The sequence below is a fragment of the Centruroides vittatus genome, unplaced genomic scaffold (genome assembly GCF_030686945.1).
Source record: "Centruroides vittatus isolate TY-2023 unplaced genomic scaffold, ASM3068694v2 contig_817, whole genome shotgun sequence".
Classification (NCBI taxonomy): Eukaryota; Metazoa; Arthropoda; class Arachnida; order Scorpiones; family Buthidae; genus Centruroides; species Centruroides vittatus.
In genome coordinates, this window is record NW_027122532.1 from 3,302,940 (window position 1) to 3,330,788 (window position 27,849).

Sequence of the window (27,849 nt, forward strand, 5' to 3'; positions counted from 1 at the left end):
GAGAGCGGACTGAAGGTCCGGGTAGCGTAACTGGTAACGTGTCTGCACGGATAGCAGAAGTTGCGGGTTCGAGTCCCGCTTCGGGCCGTTTCTTTTCTTCCAGCTAGGCCTAAATTTATTTAAATTATTTAATTAAAATTCTAATTATTAAATTTAGCAAGAGATGGCGCCTAACGCCTAACTCTAGTACCAAATTATCTTAAATTATTATTATTATTATAGCCATTTGCTAGCCCAATAATTCGGCATTGGTTGAGCTTTATGCTCATTCTATTTATAATTTTCTTGAAAACACATCTTGTCATTAAAACAGAATAATATTTAAATTGTTTTATGTGAATGTATATTACATGCATGAGGAGGTGTCAAAAATAAATTGAACTTTTAGCATACATTTTGTAAATACACAAACTTTCACACAGTCACCTTCAAAATAAACTCATGCCAGTGTTCACACTACTTGTCAAAGCAGCTGTAAACATATAATGTAATGTGTAATGTTATAATTGATATTATGAGTTACCTTATTTGTAAAACTGAATTACTACGTTTTAATTATAGTCATAAATTATTCTATCAGTTAACCGTTAATTGTTAGTGTAAATAATTAGTGAAATATAAACATTTATATATCAACAATTGAATAACTTCAAAGAAAAAATGTGGCATTGTGCAGTACACACAAAAATGATTTTTTAAAATGACTTTTAATATAGAAATGATTAAATAATTATACTCATTTATATATGAAAGATAATAATTAAAAATAAATATAAAAAGTACCTTTGCAATGTGCTCCAACCACCTGCCAAGAGAAATGAATACCAAGAGCATGGGTGGGGTCTCAAAAAATGTTTTAGGGCTATAACTCGAATTAGTAACCATAAAATATATTAACACGCTAATACTGTAGAAGTAAGCAATATTTGTTGCCAACATGATAAGAACATCCATATTTGCCATTCTGTGTCTCAGTGCACGGTACGCCTGAATGTAAAAATATCTTCCACCAATAAACTGAAGGGAATAAAAGCAAGATATTCTGTTAATTTAAAACAGTATAATGCTCAAATATTTAATGTCGGAAATATTTACCTGTACGGGTGTAGCGAGAAGAAACAGAAAAAGATTTTCAGCAGACAGACCAGGTACTACACAGCACAAGTCCATTTTTCCTCTGGTCATTCTCAATCCCATGAAATACATCATAACTGCCATGGCAGGTATACAGAATACCAAAGAAAAGAAGAAAGAATTTCTCCATCTGTAAAAAATTATAAAAAATAATTTTCAAATCTGTGCAGAATCAAAAGAATTTACAAATGGACAAGCAGTTACATCAAAATGTCAATTTTAATGCTAACAGATGTCCAATGGCTTAATACAATTAACACAACATTTTCAAAAGTACTAAAATTATGTTTACGAAACATGGATATTGTGACGACCGAGTAAAACCGACCAGTCCGTTTTAAATTTTATTGTTCAAACCCCTCGGGAGATAGCGATCAAGATTCAAAGGATGTGCAGTCTTCTGCCGGCAAACTCACTTCCCTCCTCCCCGGATCTAACCTCTGAGTCAGGGAGATCGACTCATCATCTACTGTCATCGCAGCGGACGAGACCGGGAGTATAAAGAGGGGGGAGATAATCTAAGGACGGGGGCGGTCGCTGAAGGTCCGCACAAGACACCCGACCCGTAGGATCCGTCCCGAGACACGAAGTCACCGAAGCCCGCCGACAACGAGCCGCCCGCCCGATCCTCCCGCTTCCCTCCACGACCAGAGAACAGAGACGATTAACCCTACGACTACAGCTAATTCTTCGACTAATCCTAGGAAGAGGTATGATCCCCCCTAAATTTGTAAACTCTCTCTCTCGCGGTTAGGAACGGAACGCGTTAGAGCTTTTGTATCTGTTTACCGTCTAAATAAATCTTATATGTGTTGTCCTGTTACTGCGGTTATTGCCGTTTTCTTATCGACGACCCCACACACTTCCTCCACTCGACCTGACAATTAAGTACCGATCCCGATAAAACGGGATATCACCAAAATTTAGCCATCCTTGACAGTGGGGTGGGTCTTGCCGACCTGTGCGCCGCCAAAAAGGGGTCACGACTCCGTCCTACCCCCGGCGTTCCCACAATATTACATGAATTATAGCCTCTTTCTATTACGTCTTAGTGTTCGTGGCTGCTGCGACTCCAGTGTAGACATTCTTTCACAGCATTTTCCAGGCATCGTCCATAACTGCTTTTCCAGATTCACGCACGAGTCACATCTTTACTGATTTTCACCCAAATTCTTTTGGAATCAGATTTTGGGTGAATTACCGTATTTTACGGACTATAAGAAGCACCTTAATTTTTAAACAATTTTAAAAAAAAATACCTATAAGACTCTATGGACTATAAGACGCACCCAAACTTTGGAGGCAATTTTTCGAAGAAAAAAGTGCGTCTTATAGTCCGTAAAATACGGTAGATCATGCTCAATACCTGGCTTTGTAGAGACCCCAAAATTTTAATTATCATAACATGTATTTTTATCTTTTATTTTACAAGTGGTTTTTAAATAGCATCAAAAGGATGATGACAGATGTACTGAATATTTTATAAATATACAACAAAATTTATTAAGATTTATTTGTTTACAAGTTTGTTTCTTCTGGATAATGAATTTCCATCCTTAAGTTTCTTTAACTGTAACTAACTTGAGGATAATCATAAAACTGGTCCGAGTTAATGAATCTTGCACAATGAAAACTCCAAGCAACAATTTGAAAATTATATATCAATATAAAAAATTCATAGAATCAAACAAATAAGTTCATTTAACAAGCTATAAGGATATAACAATTCAGATTTACAAATAAAATTTTATTGAGAGAAAACATAGTTAACATTTTACAAATTTCTTAAAAAAGGAAAGGAAAATGTTTTGAAATAATTAAAATTTTAATCTGTTGAATTAACCATAACTTAAGTTCAAAATCCTTTTAATAGCTTTTTTCTGTAATATCTAATTAAAATCTAATAATGTAATTGTATAAAGCAATCATTTGAACCAATGTACAATTAAGTATTTTTTAATTTGTAAGAAGTTAATTTATACATTAAAAAAGCAAAGAAAATTTGATAAATTCAGACATTTATATCATTTGACTATAAAATGATTAATTAACTTAAAACTAGAATAAATCAAGAGAAATTATATTGATAATATTTAAAATTCGGAATTTTCTAAAGAGTATAAAATGATTATTTCATTTTTTCAACATTATTTTGCTCTTTTTTGTGATTGTACAAAAAGTGTAATCATCTTATACATTGATTATAAATTTATCTTTTGTGAAAATTAAGGAATCATTTATCATTTTTTGTATAATTATATGAACATAAAATGCAAGTGAAACATAATCAATTTTTAGATTTTTAATTACCAGACTCACTTTTTAACTTCCTCTTTTTGCGACAAATAGCTTGCGTCTCGAGTACAATCCGTCATCGGCGAAGCATCGAATCCCAGTCCCTAAACAAAACTTTTTTAACACACTTTCTTTAAGAGTAAATTTTTTATTTATGTGCACTACTAATGTTATAGAAATAACATAAAATTACAGATATTATTGTTATTTTAATACATCAAATTTAATTTTCAGACAACCCATAGAAGTATCAAGAATCAATTATATTGCACTATTAATAATATTAATAACACTAAAATGATTTTTAAAAATGTATTATGCTTATAAGATGCATAGTAAAGTCTTTATACCTCCATGTAATTGATGCACTCCTTAATGCAGATAGCTACAATTATGAATACACTGTATAGTTATAGTGAAGTAACTACCTGCTACAAGACAAGATTGCTTGCAGTGCCTCCAGTGGTAAAATTCAGTAGTTAGCACTTCTAACTCAAAAATGATGCATAATACAGAAAGAAGGTAATAGAGTATGACTGATTTAGTACAAAAGGATGCCTTGCATATGTAAATAGTGTGAAATGCTAATGTGCATGATGAACACAGACAGTAAAATGTGTATTTCTCATGTATTTATTCATAATGTGTATCATTTTCCTATGCCTTCATGTATGACTGTGTGTCATATGTTGCGCATCACTCACACATATCAGTGTGTAAGGACTTTAAAAGTTTGAATTTGTATTTGTAATTTTATCATCATATTTACATTTTTCTTTTGTAGCATGTCCTTTTATTAATATGTAAGTAATTCTATACGCTTTTATTAATTTTTTAAATCATCTGTCTTTGTTAGTTTTTAATATGAGATAGTTACTCTCCTGTTATGTTAATGAAGAAAGGCTAAACTTGTCTATTCGAGTCTTTTAAAAAGTAGTATTTTCAAATTTTGAATAAATTACATCTAGTTTTTGATAATTATTGAAAAACTACTATTGGTAATAATTAAAAAAATAATAAATCAACATTTTAATAAGTTTAATTATATTTTGAAAGTTTATAAAATTTTCTGTGAAATATAAATAAAAACATTTCAAAATTATTAAAATGCTGTAGTAAAGGTTATCTGTATCTTCTAATCAAAATATTAAATTATAAACAAAATTTAAAAATTTATTTACTCTAATGGCTTCAATGATATCTCTTGGACCGGTAACTTCGGGATCGAATTTAAACTGTCCTCTGTTTGTAGAAAGTGCGACGACTGCCGAAACCACACCCTGTAGCTTCAAAATATTAGATTCGATACTGTGGACGCACGAAGCACAAGTCATACCCCTAATCTAAAAAATGTATAGAAATGCAATTTGAATTTATTGATTCGATAACAATGCAATTTAATGAATGTTTGTCAGCGAAATCATCTTTAAAATTTTATAAAAATTTACATAAAAAAATAAATAAATTTACTCACTAATAATTCCACTTCTCCGTACTGCGAGGAAACGTCGTCCAAAACGGTCGAAGGATAGCCTAACTCGCTGACAATATTTGCAAGCTGAGAGGGCATTATGTACGCAGGATCAAATTTTACTTCTGCCTTCTGTGCCATAAGTGCCACCAACACGCAATGGACTCCTGCAAAAATATTAAATAGCTTTGTCAATTTTATTTTAATTTCATTAAAAGAATAAATAAAATTTTAGAAGCAATCTTTGAAAGTAAACCATTACACTTCATTATCAAATTGTAAAAGGATTATATTGATAGCTATTCATTTTTTTTAAACTAAAATATAATAAAGTTTCCTAATTACATACAGGATGGTCCATAAATTAACCAAAACAAACTTATTATTATTATTGAAGAATACTTAAAACAGATTTAAAACAGGTAGATTTTGTTATCAATAATCATTACCAGAATCATTAAAAGAAATATATATCTCCATTAACTGAGATATATTTTTGGGCCATTGTATATAAATTATGTTCCATTCTGATTTTCTAATAACTATTTTATGTCCTCTCAATTAATCATAAAACACTTTTTAGAATTCAAATGCCTGTATAAAGGTAAAATTTAGAATATAATAAAGTACTGAATAAAAGAAATACGCTAAAATTAAATAACAGAAGAATTAACAATTGAGGTAGCGTTTTAATTATGCAAGGTAAAATACGAGGTCTTCCAGCCACAAACCCGAAGTACATACGTAATAAACCAACAACTACAAGATTATATTAGGCTATTATATCACAATTATTTTAAATTAATTACTAAATAATTTGCCACCAGAGGAAGGGATTAGGTGCCATCTCTTATTAGATTTAATAATTATAATTAAATTAAATAATTTAGAAAATTCTGGAGGAAAAGATTGACCCAGAGTGAGGCTAGAGCACACAACTGCCACTTACCGTGTGGATGCATTGCCAGTTATGCCACCCGAGCCTCCATTCCAATCTCCTCTTCCAGTTATCTTTAAACCTTAGATAACCATTGTCGGTTACATTAAAATAGTTGCGATATAATAGTCCAATAATATAATCCAGTAGTTGTTGGTTTATTTACATTTAGCATTTTCAAAAGATGCAATATAATTATTTTAAAAATTAAAAGTTTCTTCACTAAATTTAATTATAATTATATTTAATGATAAATTGTATAAAATGATTTTATTTGAAAAAACCCACAACACATTTATACATGAAATATATACAATAATTGTGTGACTGGAAATTGTGCCTGGCTCAATTCTAACAAAGTAAACAGAAAGAATTTTGGCTCTTATTATATTTATAATATGATTCAGATGACTTAAAATTTAATAATATATTTTGTTTTTATTAAAATATGCTGAATTAAGATGGTTAAACAACACAAATACTATATATATAGTACAGGCAATTTTAATATACATCTATCCTTCTTTTTATAATTATTTAAACTAAAATGTGAATTGATTAGTAAATATTAAAAGTAATAAAAAATATAAAACATAAGAATTAAACAAATAATCAAAGCAATTCCAACAGAATAAGTGGATAATTACTAATAACCCAATCTGTTATTCATTTAAGTAGTTATTTTCAATTCCTAATTCATTCTAAAATTGTATAGTCAAACAAAATTTTCAGTCACATATAATAAAAATTCATGTAAATGTCAAAAACATGTGTAATATATACTTATCTAATTAAAATATTTACTTTTTAAGATGTTTGTCTGTTTAGTTAAAACTATATATATATATATTAATCATTAATTAATGTTTATCTTAATTACTGAAATATTTACATTTCAACAAACCTTCGACTTTCATTAAGTGTCTTTCGATAGCGGCGACGCACGAAGCGCACGTCATACCCGTCACTCTGAGGTAACACTTTTCGAGATCGTCGCTTCCGCTAATTGCAGGTATATTTATAGATTTTGATTTGTGAGAATCTCCTGAAAAAATAATAATCAATCATCGATTGTGTAAATTATTAAAAAATCTTTATTAAACAAAATAACAAAAATAATATTTAAATGAACACAAAGTAGATGTAGTCTGTCCAAAATATTTTTTGAAAACCACCATTTATTCTAATCACGTGTTCTAGAACACCTTGAACTGTCCCTACCCGAACAGGACGAACTCAAGATGTCTGTAAGACCCACCAGTTCTAATTTTTTACTTTGTTTTAATTGGATATTTCTGTGTGTTTTTTTAAGGAATGTTTTAACCTGACAGCCCAGTAGCCTCAAAAGAAAGGTCTGTTCACCAAGGTGTTCTAGAACACGTGATTAGAATAAATGGTGGTTTTCAAAAAATATTTTGGACAGACTACATCTACTTTGTGTTCATTTATAAATTATCATCTAACGAAATTTTACAAAAATAATATTTATAATTCAAACTGAAAGAGAAAAACCACTAAAATTATTTTTAAACAAATTACATTTGTTAGATAAAGACTGTGATTAACTGAATAGTTAGCCACTCTAAACTGTAATCTTTAAGATAAGTCTGAACTATATTGCTTTAAAACAGTGATTTCCAAAGAAGGTGTTACCACCTTCTTGAGGGTGGTAGAAGACTTGAGGAATACTGGAAGACAAGGGCAGTACAAATGTTGAAAGACAACAAGCACAAAAATTCATTTTGAAACAAACAAAAAATATAAGAAATAAACAAAACAATTGCTGCAATTAATCAGGCTAATTAAGTGCTATTATTAATGATTAACTATTAAGTAATTTGATACTAGAGGTAAGCGTTAGGCACCATCTCATATTAAATTTAATAATTACATGGGTAGGCTGAAAAGTAACGCACACATGCTTGTAGAACACAAACAAAAACAAATAGCAAGATTGGGCAAAAAGTACATTAAGGTACAATTCTTAAGCTTCAAAATCATATATTTATTTTTCAACATAGTCACCATTAAGGCTAACACATTTCTCTCGACGTGGAACAATTTTTTTCATTCCGTCACTGAAAAATTCTTCCGACTTTTCTTGAATCCGAGACTTGACGACTGCCTTCACCTCGTCGTCCGATGTGTAATGATTACCTTTGAGGTCTCTCTTGAGTAGAGGAAAAAAATAAAAATTGCAAGGTGCAAGATCGTGGGAATAAGGAGGGTGTGGAATCGATTCAAACTTCAGGTTTCGCAGAGCCTCTCCAGTTGTGCTCGAGGTGTGTTGACGAGCATTGTCGTGTTGCAAGATTATTAGTACCAGGCTGCCTCTAACATGACAAACTCGACGTCGGAGGTGTTTTAGAGTCTGTATGTACTGAGAAGAATTTACCGTTGCCCCTCATTGCAATGTTTATCATCTGTGGCAGTGATCAGACGTCTGCTACGTGTTTTATCAGCAATTATGGCTTTTCCAGGCATGCAACCACGAAATTTTATTATCCGTCGATTTACAGTAGACCTATCGATGGCATCGTCACCATAAACGGCCTTTAAATGACGACGAATCTCGGTAGGAGTCCCTTTTTCAACAGTTAAAAATTTGATAATAGCACACTGTTTAACTCGCGTTGACATAGCACTAGAACATGTCTCCATATTTCTGTTTCTCGAAATATACTGGATGAACCAAATGACCTCAAACTGCACATGAGCATAGAGGGGGAATGCTACTTCCATATGCCACCTGGCGCACTTCTGAAAATCATTTCGTTTGCGCTCGACAAGCATGTCCGCATTACTTTTCAGCTTACCCTCGTATACTATTTACTACTTTAGAATATTCTGGAAGAAAAAAATCAACTTGAAGCAGGACTCGAATCCGCAACTCCCACTTACCATGCAGACACGTTGCCAGTTATGCTACCTAGACCTCCAAGCAATTCTTTGCTTCCAGACATATTTAATTATCGATACAACCATTCACAGTTACTCATAGTGCCAACTGGGGATGACTCCTGTGCCCACAGCCTATATAATAATCACCCACTATGGCACTCAGCCAGCTATCACTTTACCTTGGCTGGTGTGATATATATATATATATATATATATATATGAGTTTGAGTCCTGCTCTGAGCCAATTCTTTTCTTCCCAGATATTCTAAATTAATTAGTAAATATTATAATTATTAAATTTAATATGGAATGGCACCTAACACTTACCTCTACTACCAAATTACTCAATAGTTAATTGTTAATAGCAACACTTAATTAACCCGATTAATTATGGCAATCGTTTGGTTTATTGTTAATACATCAGGCTTAGTGATGTTTATATACAGTCAAACCTGTTTTTATGCGGTGGATAGGGACCGCATAAAAAAAACGCATTAAAAAAAAAAAATCACACGAAACTTTACGAGTGGCTATAAAAAATAGTTTTCGCAACACAATTAAAAAAATATTTTTTTTATGTGGTCAACAGGGACCGCATAAAAAAAGTCTCACACAGAAAATAACTCAAAACTGTACGAAATAGAATTTATTGACAACAGATGTCAGCACTTGACTGCATCGTCTTGTCTATCGTCTGTTTTACATATTTTTGTCCAGGTGGTGTTTTGTTGACTTAAAAAATAAATTATTTCATTTTTCGCATATTCATGCAATAATATTACTATAATAAGTTCATTTATGCTATAATAAGTTTATTTAGCTATAATAAGTCAACGTGAGACATGACGAATCGCACGAGACTAGTCGCCAACTATACCGCACAAATAAAAAAATTGCACAAAAAAAAACCGCACAAAAACAGGTTTGACTGTACAGGGTATTTATAATTAAAGTTCCACTTTGAAATGGCCATAAAATGGAAACTACTGGACAATGTTATCAAACTTGGTAATATTGTACAGGACATCATAGGATTTTATTCCCACAAAAAAAAGTTTAAAAACTCACCACCAGTGGGGAATGGCACTGTATGCAATATTGTTAAACGAAATAAGACAAAGACATCGGTTGAAAATGTTTTTAATCATTTCTAAAACGTGTTACAAAGCATGTTCAATGTGGCATCCACCATTTTCTGAAAGCAAGTTAAATCGTATTACTGTGTTCTCAACAGTAGCTCTTAGCATACCAGGAGGAATTTAACTTGCTTTCAGAAAATGGTGGATGCCACATTGAACATGCTTTGTAACGCGTTTTAGAAATGATTAAAAACATTTTCAACCGATGTCTTTGTCTTATTTCGTTTAACAATATTGCATACGGTGCCATTCCCCACTGGTGGTGAGTTTTTAAACTTTTTTTTTGCGGGAAATAAAATCCCACGATGTCCTGTACAATATTACCAAGTTTGATAACATTCTGTCCAGTAGTTTTCATTTTATGGCCATTTTAAAGTGAAACTTTAATTATAAACACCCTGTATATGTAAATATAAGAAATAGCACTAAAAGGGGATGACAGTCCAAAATTTGGAAAACAGTGCTTTAAGACGAATAATTTGTGAAAGAAACAATTAATTGTTATTAAAGACATATATGCAAAATTACTCTCATTTCTTTACATATTCTGTTTCACCAATTACACTAAACAGTTATTGTTGAATAGCAATTCTTCAGCATAACCATTCAACTGTTATCGTGCTTAAAAACTTTTACAGAAAAATGCAAAGCCATTTTACAAGAATTTATTAAATATTTCTTCTTATATTAATTAATTGTATTAAATTTTAAATTTAGATCCAAATATTTTAAGTAATTATGGTATCAATCTTGACAATTCTTAATTAAAAATATATCTTATCCTATTGTAAAGGTACCTCAAGTTTTCAATATAAAAGTAACAAGGCTTTATACACGGTAGAGTCAAAAATATACCAAACTTTTAATATAATTATTATTACATTTATATTACATCATATGTATTATTCTGTATACTGTAAACTGAGCTGCTTATTGGGATCTAGCATCTGTACCATTTGTCAAAGCATTACTGTGAGTTATTTTTTGCTATGTCTATTTAAGGGCCGTAGTTACCTTGGCTTCTCCCGGTCATACCCGACTGGCAAATATCAGACAAAAGAGAACGTAACAATGTTTTTCCAATTTCCTCACTCCCTTGATTTTGCTCCATAGACTTATCTGTTCTCTAAAATGAAAGAGGAGTTAAAAGGATGCAGATTCCAAAAATCAGCAGAATGAAGATCTAGCAACAAGAGCCATTAACGATACCACAAAAATAGACTTCTATGGCTGCTTTGACAAGTAGTATAGACTCTGGCAGAAGTGTGTAGGTGCAGAAGGAACTTAACATGATGTAAGAGTTTGTATGTGTTGTGTAATGTAACTCATGCCAAATGTTTTGTACATTTTTTACTCTACTCTGCAAATAATAATATTTTTTTAACATTAATTAAAAATGACTAATTTGATTACATATTTTGTGTAGAAAAAATAAAACATATAATGAAGTATAGGCAATTGTGATTCAAGCATAGATTACATTCCTAAAATAAGCAAATTAAGATGAACTGTTCCAATTGAAATATGCATTCTGTGATTATATAAGTAGTCATTAATGTACTTTTTACTTTACTTTATTAGGACAAATGTATGTTAATTATAAAATAAAACTTAACTCTGTATGAAAAAATTATTTATATTCTATTATTTTCATTTGACTTTTTTAACTTATAAAAATATTTGCATATAAAACATTAAGTCACTTTATCTACTTATGTATATTATGCACACATGTATATAACATTGCGTGCAAAATGCATATATAGATAGATGTATAATTATTATACTATAATGATTATTTAAGAATAATCCATCACCTAATTATGTTAAAAATGCTTTACAATTTCTCATTTATAAATTGCAAAACATTCTGAAAGAGAAAATACTATCAAACAATTAAAAATGTTTTATTATATTCTTTATTATAGAATATGTTATAATTAAAATAAAAATATGAAAATTAATGCAAACAAAAATAAGGTTATTTCCATCAAAAACTTGGAAACCTATTCGGTAATAAATAATGTTAATTTTATTTTTAATGCAGACTAATTTGCAAGAGAACTACTAAATTGAGAGGCCGTTCCAATTAATCCGAAGTAATTCGTCGATTTAGAGTCGCAGTTCATTAATAATGTTAAATACTATCGTCGAGAATTCAAAGGTCAAATCAGTTTATTTTATTTTGCAAGAATGAGTGAAACATTTGCACTATCTTTAACATAATTTCATAATAAATAATTTATACATCTGAAATAACCGACGATTGCCCAAAAGATCGGGCTCAAATTTGGCTAATTAAATGATTATTATAAAGCAATTTGACACTATAATTATTATATACTCGTAGGGCTATAAGATGTTTATTATATTTATACATGTGATATGTAAATATAAAAGTATAATAACTTTGATGTTTAATGGGATTGGAGTCATGTTGTAACAGTACACTTTTACAAAAATTTTTTAATTATGATTACGTTGAATCACATTTCATTTCAACAAATCTGGTTACAAAACTAGACAATTAATCCAACGATTTGTTCAAAATGCCAACAAACAATGTGCATAAGTTAAATGCAGTGATTATGATGCCATTCTACAAACCAGTAAATCCAACAGAAAATAAGTATTTAAATTGGTAGTACGTAGTATTATGTCACAATCGATTACAAAAATAATTCAAAACATAAAGGAAAATATAGTAGAGTCCTGCAAACTTGACTTAACATGGATCGAAAAGGTAAAAAGTTACTGAAAATAACAAGTTTTATGGCATGGCAATGATGCTAGTCTAAATAGTAAAATTTTTGCAAAGGTATTATATGTGCAAATACATATATGTATTATCTATGTTCCAATGATAATCACTTCTATTTTTAGTTAAATTTTAATTAAAATGAGCAATTATTTATTGTGACATTGTCACAATGCTGGGCTGCAATTTTTTATCATATTTTTAATTTATTTAATTTAAATTATATGCTCTTCACCTCAAATTAGTAATGTCTTGCCCTTGTATGTACATAATACTTTCCTGTTAGCAATAGAGTCATGCCAGTCATGTATCTAACTCCGCTTAGGGAAAATTTTTGAATTGAAATAACACGACTTCCAGTCCGAACCGAAAGTTTGTATATAGTTAATCGGGGCCTCCTGCCCCTAAACTTTCCGTATCTGGTCTCGACTTACATCTGTCTACGTCCGTTCTCAAGATTTAAGGAGAAAAAGACAGACAGATGGACAACAGTGGAAATTTATAGGTCTACAATTTTTTCAAATTGCAGCCCAAAAAACAAAAATATTGCCCATTCAGTGGCTAGTTTTGAGTTGGTGACATTTGCATTGTGTGTTTTGCAGTGGCACCTTGGAAAAAGGGTTGTATTTTTTGTTAACACATGGAATTAATGCTATTATCAAGTGTTGCCAGTGAAGAACACTAACTTATTTGATGCTAGTGTTAAGTTATAGAGGTAAAAATTAGATTACATGTAATTTTTTTTTGAATGACACGACAAGTTTTATGGAATGTCGAGTTATCAAAAGTCTAATTTTAAGACATAATAATGTGATTGCGATATATTTCCTACACACTAAAACTTATTTTCTGTTGAGCTTCTTATTAGCTTTTAATAGAAACAGACTGATATTATGCTAGAGTTCACTGTGTTTAATCTACGTATGCTCTCCATTTGATACTGTATATTTTAATTATTTTATTTTATAATTCTCAACAACACTTATCAACTAGTAATATTTTTGCACTGGTTATTTTTTACATTTTCTTTATATACAGGTACAGTGGACCCATTTATCCGGATTATAAAACACAATCCCTGTCTCAGAAAGACAGATATACAAAAAAAACCTATAAGTGCAAAAAATCAAACAACTCGTAATTACATTCTTGTCTGTAACAAGAATAGACTCGTTTCCTACGAATCGGCATTTGATGTTCATCGTTACGAATTCCGAGGGAGTGTTCTTTGAATTTATTAATACTTAATATCTCATTGAACCTCTTCTAATCTTTAAAGATTTTCAATTTTAAAAACTGCTACTTTCCCGTCGAATAAAAATGCCGTGCTTCTCGTGGCAGTCAGTCAACGTGTTAGTTAATAAGTTTATTGTTTGTGACCGCACGAGTTATTATTCACTCGACACCCTAAAGCCTCTATTGTTTAGCCGAGTTTCACTCGTCCGACGTGTGTGAAATACAGTAAACACCGTGAAAATGGCATCTAAAGGAAAGAAAGTGGCTGTTACATTGGAGAAGAAACTAAAAATATAAAATAAAAAGTCTATAAACTGTGTTATTTATGTTATTAACAACTTTCCAGATTTTCAGTCATCCAAATCAGACCTGGTCTCATTTGAGTCAGATAAATGGGGTTCCACTGTAAAAGAATTTGATAAATTTTATATTACTGGTTTTACTATTTTTTACAGTTTGTATTTTAAATTTGTTGAATGAGGAAATACATAGACATTTTCATTTGTTAATTAAAGACAGAATCCAACAAAATGTTTGATGAATTTGAGAACATATTCAATTATACAAAGAGAAAATATGTATTTCTATTTTGAGTTTCTTTAACTTTTAAATGATTCTTGGAATATCACCTACATGATAAACACTACAATATAAGACTAAAATTATCTTCTGAAAATAACTGTAATTAAGGTATAACTTTTGTAATATATTTTTGAATAAAGAATTACCTTGAACTAAATAATGCCTTTTTGTAATATATTTGTTATAAACTGAAACAGTATATAATAGATACATTTTACGAGACCATTCGAGTGTGACGTAAATTAAATGCACACTGTACAGTACATAAGTTCCTGATAAACTATTATATTTATCTTTTATCCATATTAATTCTAAATCATACTTGAAGAACCTGTGACCTTTCGTGCAGCCTCTTAAAGTATAGATTAATTTTTTCAAATGCATAATTCATTTAAATACATTTTTCACTTCATTACTAAACTAAAATAAAATGTCAAAAGAAGTTATAATTTAGAATGAGAATACAATAGATGTTATGAGGATCCAGAAAAAGAGAATTACAAAACTGCAGAAATGAAATTAATTTATAAAGTAAATGTGCCTCAATTTCTGTCTCATCAATAATTTTATTTGTATTTTGTAAATACAATCATTGTTCAAAAATCATTTTAAAAGTTTCTTTATACATACTTTCTTCACTTATATTTGATTCTTAAGTAATTCTATAATTTTTTGGATATAAATTATTTCTGTATTTACACACACTATTTTATATATATATACATACATATACATACACCCATACAGTAGAATTTGCTTATTAAAATCACAGATATTGTTATCAGTCATTTAATGCTATCAGAATTAACATCCTAAAATATGCAACTTAAAATGAACTTAATTGTAACTATACATAGTTACCATTATCTTTGAGCAAGTAAGCTGTCTTTTCACATCAACAGCCATACATTAAGGCATCAGCATACTGCTTAGGGGACCAGGTATCAAATCCAGGCAAGCAACCCCAGGAATTTTTAATGGGTGATTCATTCTGGATGTATTGGGCACCCCTCTCTCACTACTGTGTCACTGCCATGATGGGCCTTTAAAAAAGCCTCCTTAGTGCCAATAGGGCAGAATGAGGAAGGAAAACAAAAAAATTAAATTAGCAAAACTGAAAATAATTTGGATTACAATCAGGAATATCAACTTCCAATGAAAAAAACTGGATTTGGTTAATGTGCTGTCAGGGCTATGCCAAACAGTTTTGGTGCCTGAGGCAACACTCATACTTGGTACCTGATTCAATATTATTTATAAAAAATTCTACAGGCTCATTTCATAGCCATAAAGACGTGTGTCCACCCTCACACTCCCTTAGTGATGCCACTATGAGTTGCAGCTGCATAAGAAAAAAAATTTATACACTGTATTTACTCAAATGTAAGACACACCTTTTTTCAGGTTTTAGTATCTGAAAATAGGGTGCTTCTTAGATTTGATGTAATACCACATAATTAGCAAAGTCTAGTGCCATACATTTTATATCTCTGTACTAATTCTATTGCGTCATTTTAATTATTCTATTAAACCAATATTTGTAACAGTAAATGTTTAAGAGATCAACTTAGCTCAATCTTGCTAGTCTATTATTGTAATGTCACTTCAATGAAAATTCCAGGAATACTTGTACAGTACTTTTTCAAGAAATATTGCATGAAGAAATGACAGAGGATGATTGCATGTAGAAAGATGTAAGCTTCATATCCAATGTTAATTCAGAAGAGCCTAGCCTGGAAAGTGACATGGATGTTTCCAGCTTTAACACTGATATACAACTTATTTTATTGTGCAATAAATACTGAACAAATTCAAAGTGAACAGAACTGATTCTGTTGACATAACTTTGTTTCAACTTCTGTATTTTTCAAAAAAAAAATCCATGTCTTATTTAGATTTGATGGTGTCTTGTATTTGAGTAAATATGTATATAATAGAGTGCTGATTAACTAAAACTTGTTTAACCAAAATTCAACATTATCTTAGATGAATTGTGGAAGATTACTTTGTCAATAAAACATAGTACAGCACATATTTCATAAAGTTTAGCCACTTTAGTGTGGTACTTAAAAGGAAAGCAAACAAAAATAAATAAACTACTCATAAAACCTTTAAACCACAGCCATTTTTATTGCTATTCAAACGTTTTCAGTCATCTTTAATGACCTTTTTCGAGAAAACGTTTGAATAGCAACAAAAATGGCTGCGGTTTAAAGGTTTTAGGAAAGCAAACAGTTTTAAAAAGAATTTCCTCTGGTAACTTCCCATAACGTTGCAAATTTTAATTGTAATTGCAGGTTTACATTTGCTTTAATAAAATACATTTTAATATATTTTTAACACGTTGACTGCCACGTGACTTTTTAGGATTCTGTTGTAAAACGCCAACTTAATTTAATTATATTATATTATTAAAAACTCTAATCAGAGTATATAGTAATAATCAAATAGCATATAGAATGTGTTTTTCTTAAAATAAAGGTATTACGAATTATCTCGTAGTTGGCTTATGTAACAGAAAGCTCTTCGCTAAAGCCAAACTACGAGTTAATTCGTGCACAGACACGATTCGTCCTGTCACTTCGCTACAGCCAATCGGAGATGTGCGTCTAAATTCATTAGTAATAAATCGGATATAGAGGCGAGCACATCACATTTACGTCTTTTTTGAGAGTGTTATTTTTTATTTATTTTTATAATCAAATTATAAATATCCCAAAATGGATAAGAAAAGACCACTGACTAAAAAACAACTTGATTACTACACTAATCTAAGTGATTCAGAATCTGACAAAATTTTTGGTGAGGATGGGGGAGTTTATTTGGCAGCGAAATGGTCCTGTTACTGTATGTAAATGGAAAGACAAACAAGAAGTCCTTACCATTTCAAACATGCACGTTGTTGAAATGGTAGAGGTGTTCAATCGCAATGGAAAATGTTCGATGAAACCGAATATAATTCGAGATTATAATCATGGAATGTCTGGCATTGACGATCAGATCAAATGCTATCGTACTACACAGCTCTAAGAAAGACTATTAGATGGCCCAAAAAGGTTGCATTACATATTATAGAAATATATATACATAATGCGCACAAACTCTTTCAAAAAGCAACTTCTTCTAAAATAAAACTTATAAAGTTTAGAGAAGCATTCGTCAAAGCGTTGATTGGAGAAGAGATTCAACCAGTTTCAAAAAAAATTAAATTGCAGAAGCTCCACTATTTACAGAGTATCCCATCTACTCAGAAAAAACAACATCCGACAAAGCCATGTCGAATTTGTACCAAAGCTAAAAAACGCCGAGAAACGCGTTATTTCTGTCCAATCTGTCTTGAGAAGCCAGCCCTTTGCGTAGAAGATTGTTTTAAAAATTATCACAAACAATAAAAATATTGTTTTGCTTTCGATTTTGAATAAACTTTTTATGATTATATTTTCTGTTCATTTATTAATAAATGTTCTGTTCATGTAAGCCAAACTTGATTTTTTGTTCTTGCCCCTGAAGCTATCTATTCATATTTACACTGATATACTACGAATTACATCGTAGCTGCACAAATATGGCAAGGAAACAAACTACGATATAACTCGTAGGTGGCGTCCTAGGCAGAAACGGTAACTACGAGTCATCTCGTAGAATACATTTTAATATATTTTTAAATAAAATTAAAAGTGTTTTATTACATAATTTGAAATTCATTGTGTTTGGTAAGTCTAACCTAAAAATGAAGTACATCATATACATTAATAGATCCAGATTCTAAAATATTTCTTTAATGTCTGTATGAGTACATTTTAGCTATAATAACTGCATCCCATTTACAGATAATTTAATCTAATGCAGTTCTGATGTAATAATTCTGCTGTAGATAATTTTGACAGTGTGCAGGCTTCTTATCTACATTTCTCAGACTTGCATAATGATTATACTGACTTACTATTATAACCAAATAAATGATTAATTAATGATATAATTTTAATTTTACATTAAAAAATTTTAAAATATACTTACTTGCAACCAAAATTCCTAAATCTACTTTATCTTTTGATGGAGAATGATTTTTACTTTTTAACTTTAAAACTTGATTAGGAAGAACACCATTAATTTGAGCACTATCATTTATGACATGGCATTTAAATCCCATATCTTCTATTTTATCGGCAACTTGCACTGCAGATATCACAGACGATTGGTACCGAAGATGTCCGGTACGTTCGGCAAGAGATACTTCGATATTAATAACACCCGGAATAACCGATATATTACTTTCTATATTTTTTACACAAGACGTGCAGGTCATTCCTTCTATTGCCAGAACGGCATTACTATTTACTGCTTGTAAGTTTGGTTTTGATAATAAAGCTTCAAATCCCATATCCTCTATTGTGGTCCTCAGTTCTTCGGGATTAACGACGGAAGGATTATATTCGATTGCGGCGAGTTTTTTCTCGAGCGACACGTTAACGTTCAAAACACCCGCTTTAGTTTTTACGTTGTCTTCGATATTACGAACGCAAGAATGACACGTCATACCTTCTATATATATAATAACCGTAACTACTTGGTTGTACGGAAGTTCTTTCTGTATTGGAAGACTACTAACGAAACCCATCTCGTTAATTTTTGAGCATAGCATTTCGGGACCTGTCAGCGTCGAATCAAATACAACAGTTGCTAATTTTTCTGCGAGAGAAACTTGTATTCTTTCGACACCTTTCATCCGAGATATATTTCCTTCGATGTTTTTAACACAAGAATTACACGTCATACCTTCCACCTGAATGATTACTTTTCTAATATTGGAAGAATTGTTAGACAATCTTGCTATAAAACCCATGTCTTCAATAGCACTAATCAATTCGGCACTAGTAATGACACTGCTATCGACCGTTACATCTGCTTGCTTATTTTCTAAAGAAACCTAAATAGGTGCAATAAAATTTCAATATAAATTCCCAGGAAATTAAAGAGAAATAGAATATATCCTTGGCAATTTTCCAAGGAAAAAAAATACATTATATATAGTTTAAAATACATTAACTATAACATATTTTATATATAATAATTATGGCTATAATATTGCTATTAATCAAAACACATGCTGTTAATAAAAAAATATAATAAATTTACATAAAATAATTAAAAACTTAATATTTTATGCTAAAAAATGCAATTTTTTTATAATTTGTATTTTAATACAAAGGAATTCTTTATATAATATAATACATTAAATTTTGTATGTCTTATTATTCCAAAACAAATATCTTTGCCAATACATTTTAATAAATTTAGGATGTTTTTAGTTTCATCACATCCTTCGACGTAAATTTTTATCATCTCTGAATCATTTCCTTTGAAAATTACTAAGTGGAAAACATTCAACACAATTAAAAATAGTAACAAAAGATGGGAAAACACTTGTGAATTCCATGTTGACCTTTCTCTCTTCCAGGAAAATTCTCTCAATTTTCGAAAAGTTTAGAGGAAGGTCAAAAACTACTTGTTTAATGTTAAATTACAGGATATTGCATAATCATTTACATTTTCTTTTAAAAATTATTTCATAATCTGTTTCTTTTCATTTAAAGCAACATTTAGTTTAAGACCTTACCTACTAATTCTCTCCAGAGATTAAAAGTTTATGAGAGATTGTATGCTTTAACCACATTACATAAACATTGATTTTTATCAGAGTTTATATAATATGCTTAAAGATATTTAGATAATTATTTATTCACTCTTAAACTGATTATTGTAATACAAGAAAAGAAAAAATAAAATAAATACATATATACATATTTAAATCACTAATTTTAATCATGTATTAAAGCATTTTGTAGAAAATACTTTGTTCATTGAATAGAAACTAAATTTGTATGCATTCAAATTGCAATAAAAAAAATTTTGTTTATTAATTAATTATTGAAAAGTATTAAAATATCAAACTATGATATATAACCCAGTAAAATTCTATTAATATAAAAGCTATTAAACTAATTATTAGACTAACTGTAGTAATTCCAGGGCCCTTTCTAGCTAAATTTAATAACACGAAAGATTCTGGTATCCAACAGAAGGCTTGTGTCACATATTGAAACATGCAAATTCTTAAGAGATTAACATCCAATATATTTATGCATGATTTGGCTGTGAATATTGCGTGTAAGCCTCCTATTATCTTGGATACTGAAACTTTGGTATAATCAAAGGTAGTTGAGACTAAACTCCTGTTGTATGTTACTCATTTTTACTGCAATTTACAATAAATTGATTTAGGAATCCAGAAAAACAATAGTAATAAATGGAACAATGTAGGACTCTAAAAGTACGAGTGTCATCCATTACACTAACATTCAAAATTGAAATGTGCCTAATAATGAAAGTTATTTCTAAACTTAAACCAAATATTGTTGATTTTTTGGGCTATATTTACACTGTTTTTTAAATTAATATCAAAATTTGATTTAAAATTAAAAATCAGCATAAATATGGCTCAAAAAGTCCAATATCTGGCTTAAATTTAACGTACAGATTTAGGCTTTGATATGTATAAGCATAACAGTTATTTGTTTATAATGTTTTTGGATATTTAACTGAAGTATGAAACAAACACAATAAAATAATATCTCTTCTTCCAATATTCTAGTTATGAAAATTATCTTAAGATGCAGTCAAACAGAGTAGAATATAAATTAATATTTTCATAGAAATTTAGAATTTTATAAACTATATTAATTATTAATAGACTTGACAGATATATTATTACAGTAACTAATATTTGTGTAACTATCAAGCTTACAGAAAGTTATATTACTATAATAGGTCCATTTTATACATAAAATAAGCTAAGCTAAATATCAAATATTAATAACACACAGTAAATTATAATTACACTAGAAAAAAAAGCTAATGTAGAATAGAAAATAGAATAATTTAGACTTTCTTAATTAAAATTGTACGAAATATCCGTAATGTATCCTATAGTTTTCTCAATTTTCATTCACAACGCAATAAAATTTTAATATCTAATATCATTTATTTAGAAGAGTGTTAATCAAAAATATCACCCAAAAAAAAACCTTGATTTAAAGCAATCTTCGCTAGCTTATAATCTGCAGAGACATATCTGAAGATAATGAAAGTTTAAAAATAAAATCAAAAAGCACATAAGATATAGTAAAATAATTTAATATAAAATATTTTATTAACATGTTTCATAAGATTTTACATAAAAATTAATTTTTTTTTTGTGCTACTTGAGTCTACTCATCTTGACTGCTTTTGCTTACTGGATTAATTATCAAGTTTGAACAGTTAAATTAATAAAACTCTAGAAAAAGTTCTTTTTAAACTTTTAAATGGTATCACAGTAATTCTGATACAGATTTGTTGACAATATGATAAAAGAATCAACTGCAAAAGATGCCTCTACAAGGGTTTTGAATACCATAAAAATTCTGTTTACTAATTTTACTAGTTTAAAAATATTCAAAGTATTCTGAAAATTAAAAGCTTTTATTCAAATTATAAAAACACTTGCCTGGTAGCAATATAATCTATCATTAGTCTAAATTTTGTAAAATAATTCGTTTACAATTTAAAAAACTCAAATAAAACTCGGCAATATCGTAGAAGAGCGTACGATCTAACGATAAGTTTGATTAAATACGGCCCGAAAAGGAGTAGGAAGTGCTTAATTTATACATATAAAATCCTAAGAACTTTTACTTTACAACTCTTTCAACAGTTTATTAAATTATTATTATAAACTTACAGATAATTATAATTACATTGAAATATACTCTTAAAGTAATATTTAAAAAAATGTATTACATTCTACTTCCAGAAGTTCTCTTGTAGTCCAACAACTTCCAGAAAGAAAGAACGAAAATTCAGAAATAAGAATGTGTAACATATTGAATCAGTGATACTAATCAATTGCAACATACGGTGAGTGTCTTTGACCTAATTTTCAAGAGACAAGCAAAGTCTACTATTTTAAACTGTTAAAAATGAAGAAACTTAAATTTCAAAGCTGTAGAATATATTTATTTATGCGTCAAAAATTTTCATTTCAAACTTATGAACAAGAACATCCTTGAAATCACATGACTAATTTTATTTTCTATAACAAAGACAATCCTAATTTGATAAAACCATGGTATACTATATCTAATTCTTATATGTCGAACTGTCTTTTCTTCCTCCCTGATGAGATGCACAGACTAATTTAAAAACTTTTTAACTGCTAACAAGATCAATGCAATAGTAAAGTGTCAAAACTAAGGAGTATACATACAAATTCAGTAAGAGATTTACTAGTTATTATCACTATTATCACTTATAGATTATTATTCATTTTGGCTCTTTCTATCTAGAGCTGTTTTTTAGTCATAGTGAGTAATTCAGCCAGGCCTACATTGAGAATGGCTGAGAAACAACATATTAAATAAAGCTCACTTGTGAAATTTCTGACCCAGATGCATTTCCTGGTATAAAAAAGTAGGAATAGTCAATTACTTGTAACATTTGTTCCCTTCAGCTTAATTTATGCTTGTAACTAAAATATCTATCAAGAGAACGAGTAGAAATTACATATTTATTGTTGTTAATTCAAAGACGGGATTGAAAAAACCAATAGATGTTAAATCCAAATAAATATTACAAATATCCCGATTCCTTGATATTTAACCCTTTCAAGTTTCTTTCTTCAATTATTTTATTCTCAACAAAAATAAATTCAAAGAGATATCATATTCTTAAATTCTTTTCGGGTAATTTTCTCCATTTGCAAAATTCTTCAAACTGTAGTCGAGTTTTTCGTCCAGAAGACTTCTTGTTACTTCCGGAGGATCTCTGTCCGTCGGAGGGGAACTGCAACTTCGTTTTCTTCTTTTATTAATGGGAAAAATGGCTGGTCGTGATTTTCTTCTTCGGAATAATCTGCTTTGTATTCTTAAAAGATTCAATCATCACAAATCAAAGATGCAACAATTTTTTACAAATTAATTTTAATCACTTATAATGAAAAACAGCAGTTTGTTTCATTTAGTACCAAAGTTAATATATTGAGAAAATTTCAAAGACATTAAACATGGTGATGAAATAAAAGATTTTCTCACGTGGTATAAACTTGTCAATACCAGAAGTTGGTGGCATCTGACTGGTCACATATCACTGATTTACTTAGTTTTGATTGTTATCCTACAAATCTATTATAAATGAATATTCATAATAAGTGTTTTGTGTAATATACCAGCAGAACAGCAACAATTCTGACTGGCTCACAGCATCAATAAATCTATACCTCACAAATAAATCCTGCTTAGTTCAAGAAATAGTAAAAACATTTTCAATCTCTTTATAGATCATCATTAGTTTATATAACTACAATAGGTTAAAACAAAGAACAGCAGTTGCAAATAAATACAATAAAACAATATTCAAACATAAAATATGGCTTACCAATAGAACATAATGTAACATTTAAATACAAAATATCTCCAAAACAAAACAGATAATGCAACCTAGTAGAATTCCAGATTTAAAAGAAAAATAAAAGTTAAATATAGTAAAACAAATGTAAATAATTTCTGCTAACAGAATCGATCGACAACATTCAACATGTTCGTAAGTGGATAGAAATTGCAACACGCATATAGTACGGGGGATCGGTTGCCTGTCGCAAAATTTGCAATTTGCAAAAATCATATTTATCTGGCAATTGGAATGATAAATAGCCAGAGAGCCAGATACCAGGGGGAAAGTCGTTCGACGAAAAAGAGGATCGCAAAACACGAATCGATCTCGGTTTGATACAATTTTACCGTAAACAAACAAAAGTATAGACGCTCGAGAAACTTAGTCGTAAAACTCTGCATTTTTAGCATATTGTCAGTCTTCTTTTATTTTGGGTTGGTACAAAAAGTCACAGTAAATCCTTTGATCCACTCACTAAAACCTTTGACTATCCAGTAAAAATATTTAATCGAAATAACAAATGTTTTTTACCTTAGTATTCAGTCTTCATCAGGTTCACATATACCGAGATTCTAAGAACAGTTACGTGCAATGATTTAAAAAGTTTTTTAGAACGTTTCCAATCTTGCATATAAACCATTGTGTGAGTGCATTGCCATGGATGCATATGTGTTGCTAACATATGTAGCATGCATAGCACAAACGAAGGAGTAAGCAAAAAAGTAACCTGGCAAATAGCTTTCTATTATGGCAAAAAAAAAGTGTGTTTGACAAATGGGTTAGCAATTGCTATAAAAAAATCATTGTAATCCCTGCAGTATAAGTACTACACACATTTGGGAAAGTAATTTATTCATGCACAAATGAAGATCACAGGAATCAATGATTGAAGTCAACATTCTAATAATAATCACATAGATAACCTTCGCTTTATTCCAGTAGCACATTACAAATAACAAATGTTTTCAAACAGTTTGACTGCCCTACTTCAGGTCATTTACATATGTTTGTACATGTTTGAATTTTTCTTTCTCTTTTTAATTGGTCAACATTCTATCTGATGTTATAAAATTGTTGGGGTTAGTTACACGTAAATAGTTAAATAATCAAACAAACTCTAATCGTCCAGTATATTATATACTCAAAAGTTTGTTTTATTGTAATCAGGAAGAAATTTGCCAATTTACACAAGGTTTAAAATGTTCTAAGAACACACAAAACTAATTTAATTGCATTTTAAACAACAAATTGGTCAAAGCATAAAAAATATCAAAAATTTAATGTACGCAAATAAAAATAAATACAATCGTAACTAGTAATTAAAGCAAAATATAATTCAAAATCATGTTTTTTTTTTCTTTAAGGTGACTCCTGATTCATAACATAATCACAGTATTTGAATGGCAATATATAAAAAGTTAATATATTAATCACATAAGTATTAATATATAATATACTAAGATGGTTAGTTTCAATATTTAAAATTATTATTAGTAAAGGAAGATAGAAAAAAAAAGAAAGTAATTAAAAAATGTTACGTACGTTTCATATAACACACTAGATAACCTTATGTATCATAACCTTAAATACAAATCCTTGCAGTGTCTGTTACAGAACAGGTTATACAAGTGTATCCAGATCTCATTCATAAAAAACGACTAATTTAAAAAAAAATTTTTACATCCTGAATAAGTTCCGTATCACAATAACGGAATGTTGGATTTTACTGACTTTGCAGAATTAGCATTTGCCAGCTGGTGACATTCAATTCCATAGTTTTATGTCATCTCATCAAAATCTATTCTATTCATTCTGAATAACAAATCAGTTTAATAAAAACATGAGCCTATTTATCTCCTTGCAGCAATAAAATCAATAAACTCAACATATTGTAAATTAAGAAATAAAACTTTTTTTTATAAACAATTTAATTACTAACTTTTTCAATTTTACACTAAAGGCTACTTCTATATAAAAATTATTCAATTGGAGGAATGAAAAATTACATAAAAACCACTCTTCAGAAGTCAAAATTTCATATAAATATGCTTTAATCTCTTTATGGTTCATGTTACAATCTAAAATTAGAATTTAGAGCATCAGATATCTTCTAAAATTAGAATCTTGTGTACATCTAAAAATGAAGCCATAAAGAAATTCCAAAATATATTAATTTGACTTTTTAATATCCTTATTCACAAACAAGGATCAAGAGTTAGAAGTTAAAGAATATTTATTCTTGTACTTAACCAATTACATATTAAATCATTGGAATACAAAAATACAAAATATATTTTGTATTTTATTTAGAAATATGAATATAACAGAATACGGAACAGCCAGAGATTTAGGAATACGTCGACGAATGTTTACTATTAAAATAAAATTTATTAAGAACGAGCAATTATTTATTGTGACGTCGTCACGATGCCGGGCTGCAATTTTTAACGATATTTTTAATTTACTTAATTTAAAATACATGTTCTCTACCTCAAATTAGTACTGTAGTGTCATGCCCCTGTACATAATACTTTTCCATCAGCAATGGAGTTGTGCCGATCATCTATCTAACTTCTTTTAAGAAAAAGTTTTGAATTTAAATAGAGTGCCTTCCAATTTGCATTGGAAGTTCATATATAGTTAATTGGGGTCTCCTGCACCTAAGATTTCCATATCTAGTCCTGGATTTTATCTACCTAATTCTATTCTCGACATTAAGGAAAGAGACGGACGGACGGACAACGGTGAAATTTTCCGGTCTAGAATTTTTTCAAATTGCAGTCCAATGATTAAATAAAGTTATTACATCTCAACAACACAATCCTAACTACTAAGCCCTTTTTTTGGGCTACAAGAAAATTAATTAAATAAATGAATTTGGACTACAAAAAAAATTTCTATAAGCCCAAATTCAACTAAGCCCACAACATAATTTTTTTTTTAAATTACAAACTTATTGCAATTTTTTCCATTACTAATTTTTAGTTTATTTGAATTTTTAATTATTAAATAATACAAAATTAATTTTTTAAATTTAATCTTATAACTTTAATATGTATTCACATTCCAAAGCCTTACGTTAGACATCGTTTATATTTTTTTAGAATTGACAACTTCCAAGGGTCAATAAACTTAACAGGAAAAAAAAAGCATTTAATATTCTTATATAAAAAAAAATTATAATTTTTCAAGACAAAATTTAAAATTTTAATTCAATAAAAGAAGTGTACAATGTAAATCTGTCATTAGATCATTATCAGCCTAATGAACTTCAAATTTCTAACTATAAACATTTTTGGTTTCAGTTATAAACAGATAAAGTTCAAGATCACTGATTAAAAGATAGCTAAAAATATATTAAGATTTTGAGACTAGCCATTAGGAAATTCAATTTGATAAAAGTATTTTTACGTCTTTATGTTACGTTATACTCTAAACTCTATAAAATAAAATTGAATATAATTGGAACTATTTTAAAATACATTTCTGTTTTTAAATGAATTAATGAAAAGATATTTTTCTCATTCATACATTATTAACTACTTAAGTTCTACCAAATAAGTAATTTTGTCTTCAAAGATTTAATATGTAAAGATAAAAAATTATAAAGGTATAAAATATAAATTTACTTATATAAAATTACTTATAATTAAAACAGAATAGATTGATTCGTAAGTTATAAACTAATTATAAAACTTTACGAACGTACAAGGTGCGTCTACTAACAAGTAAGTCTGTGGACTGAATTTATAAAAAGTTTTTGATAGAACGATTCAGTTTAGTATCAAATCTTTTAAAATACACTTCTCTGTAAACTACACAAATTTCTGCATACTCCTAGTAATTTATGTAGACCCTCGTGAAAGGATATTTTTGAAATACTGCTTAGTTCCTTCCATACAGCCATTTG

At 29.4% G+C, this 27,849-nt stretch overlaps 1 protein-coding gene across 3 annotated transcripts in view; it reads right to left on the reverse strand.

Annotated features, from left to right (window-relative positions):
• The window catches only part of ATP7 (copper-transporting ATPase 1), a 100,136-nt gene that overhangs the window by 34,055 nt on the left and 38,232 nt on the right, over positions 1 to 27,849 (reverse strand). For 2 of the 3 annotated variants that reach the window (XM_067278758.1, XM_067278759.1), the window contains exons 4-10: positions 18,471 to 19,380; positions 6,742 to 6,882; positions 4,904 to 5,067; positions 4,611 to 4,772; positions 3,454 to 3,533; positions 1,096 to 1,264; positions 784 to 1,017 (exon numbers count right to left, since the gene is read on the reverse strand). In XM_067278758.1, coding sequence (XP_067134859.1) covers positions 784 to 1,017; positions 1,096 to 1,264; positions 3,454 to 3,533; positions 4,611 to 4,772; positions 4,904 to 5,067; positions 6,742 to 6,882; positions 18,471 to 19,380 — 1,860 coding nt within the window. Of the gene's footprint in view, positions 1 to 783; positions 1,018 to 1,095; positions 1,265 to 3,453; positions 3,534 to 4,610; positions 4,773 to 4,903; positions 5,068 to 6,741; positions 6,883 to 18,470; positions 19,381 to 25,481; positions 25,619 to 27,849 lie in introns of those variants that run through there. The other variant, XM_067278760.1, reaches the window with a different exon arrangement.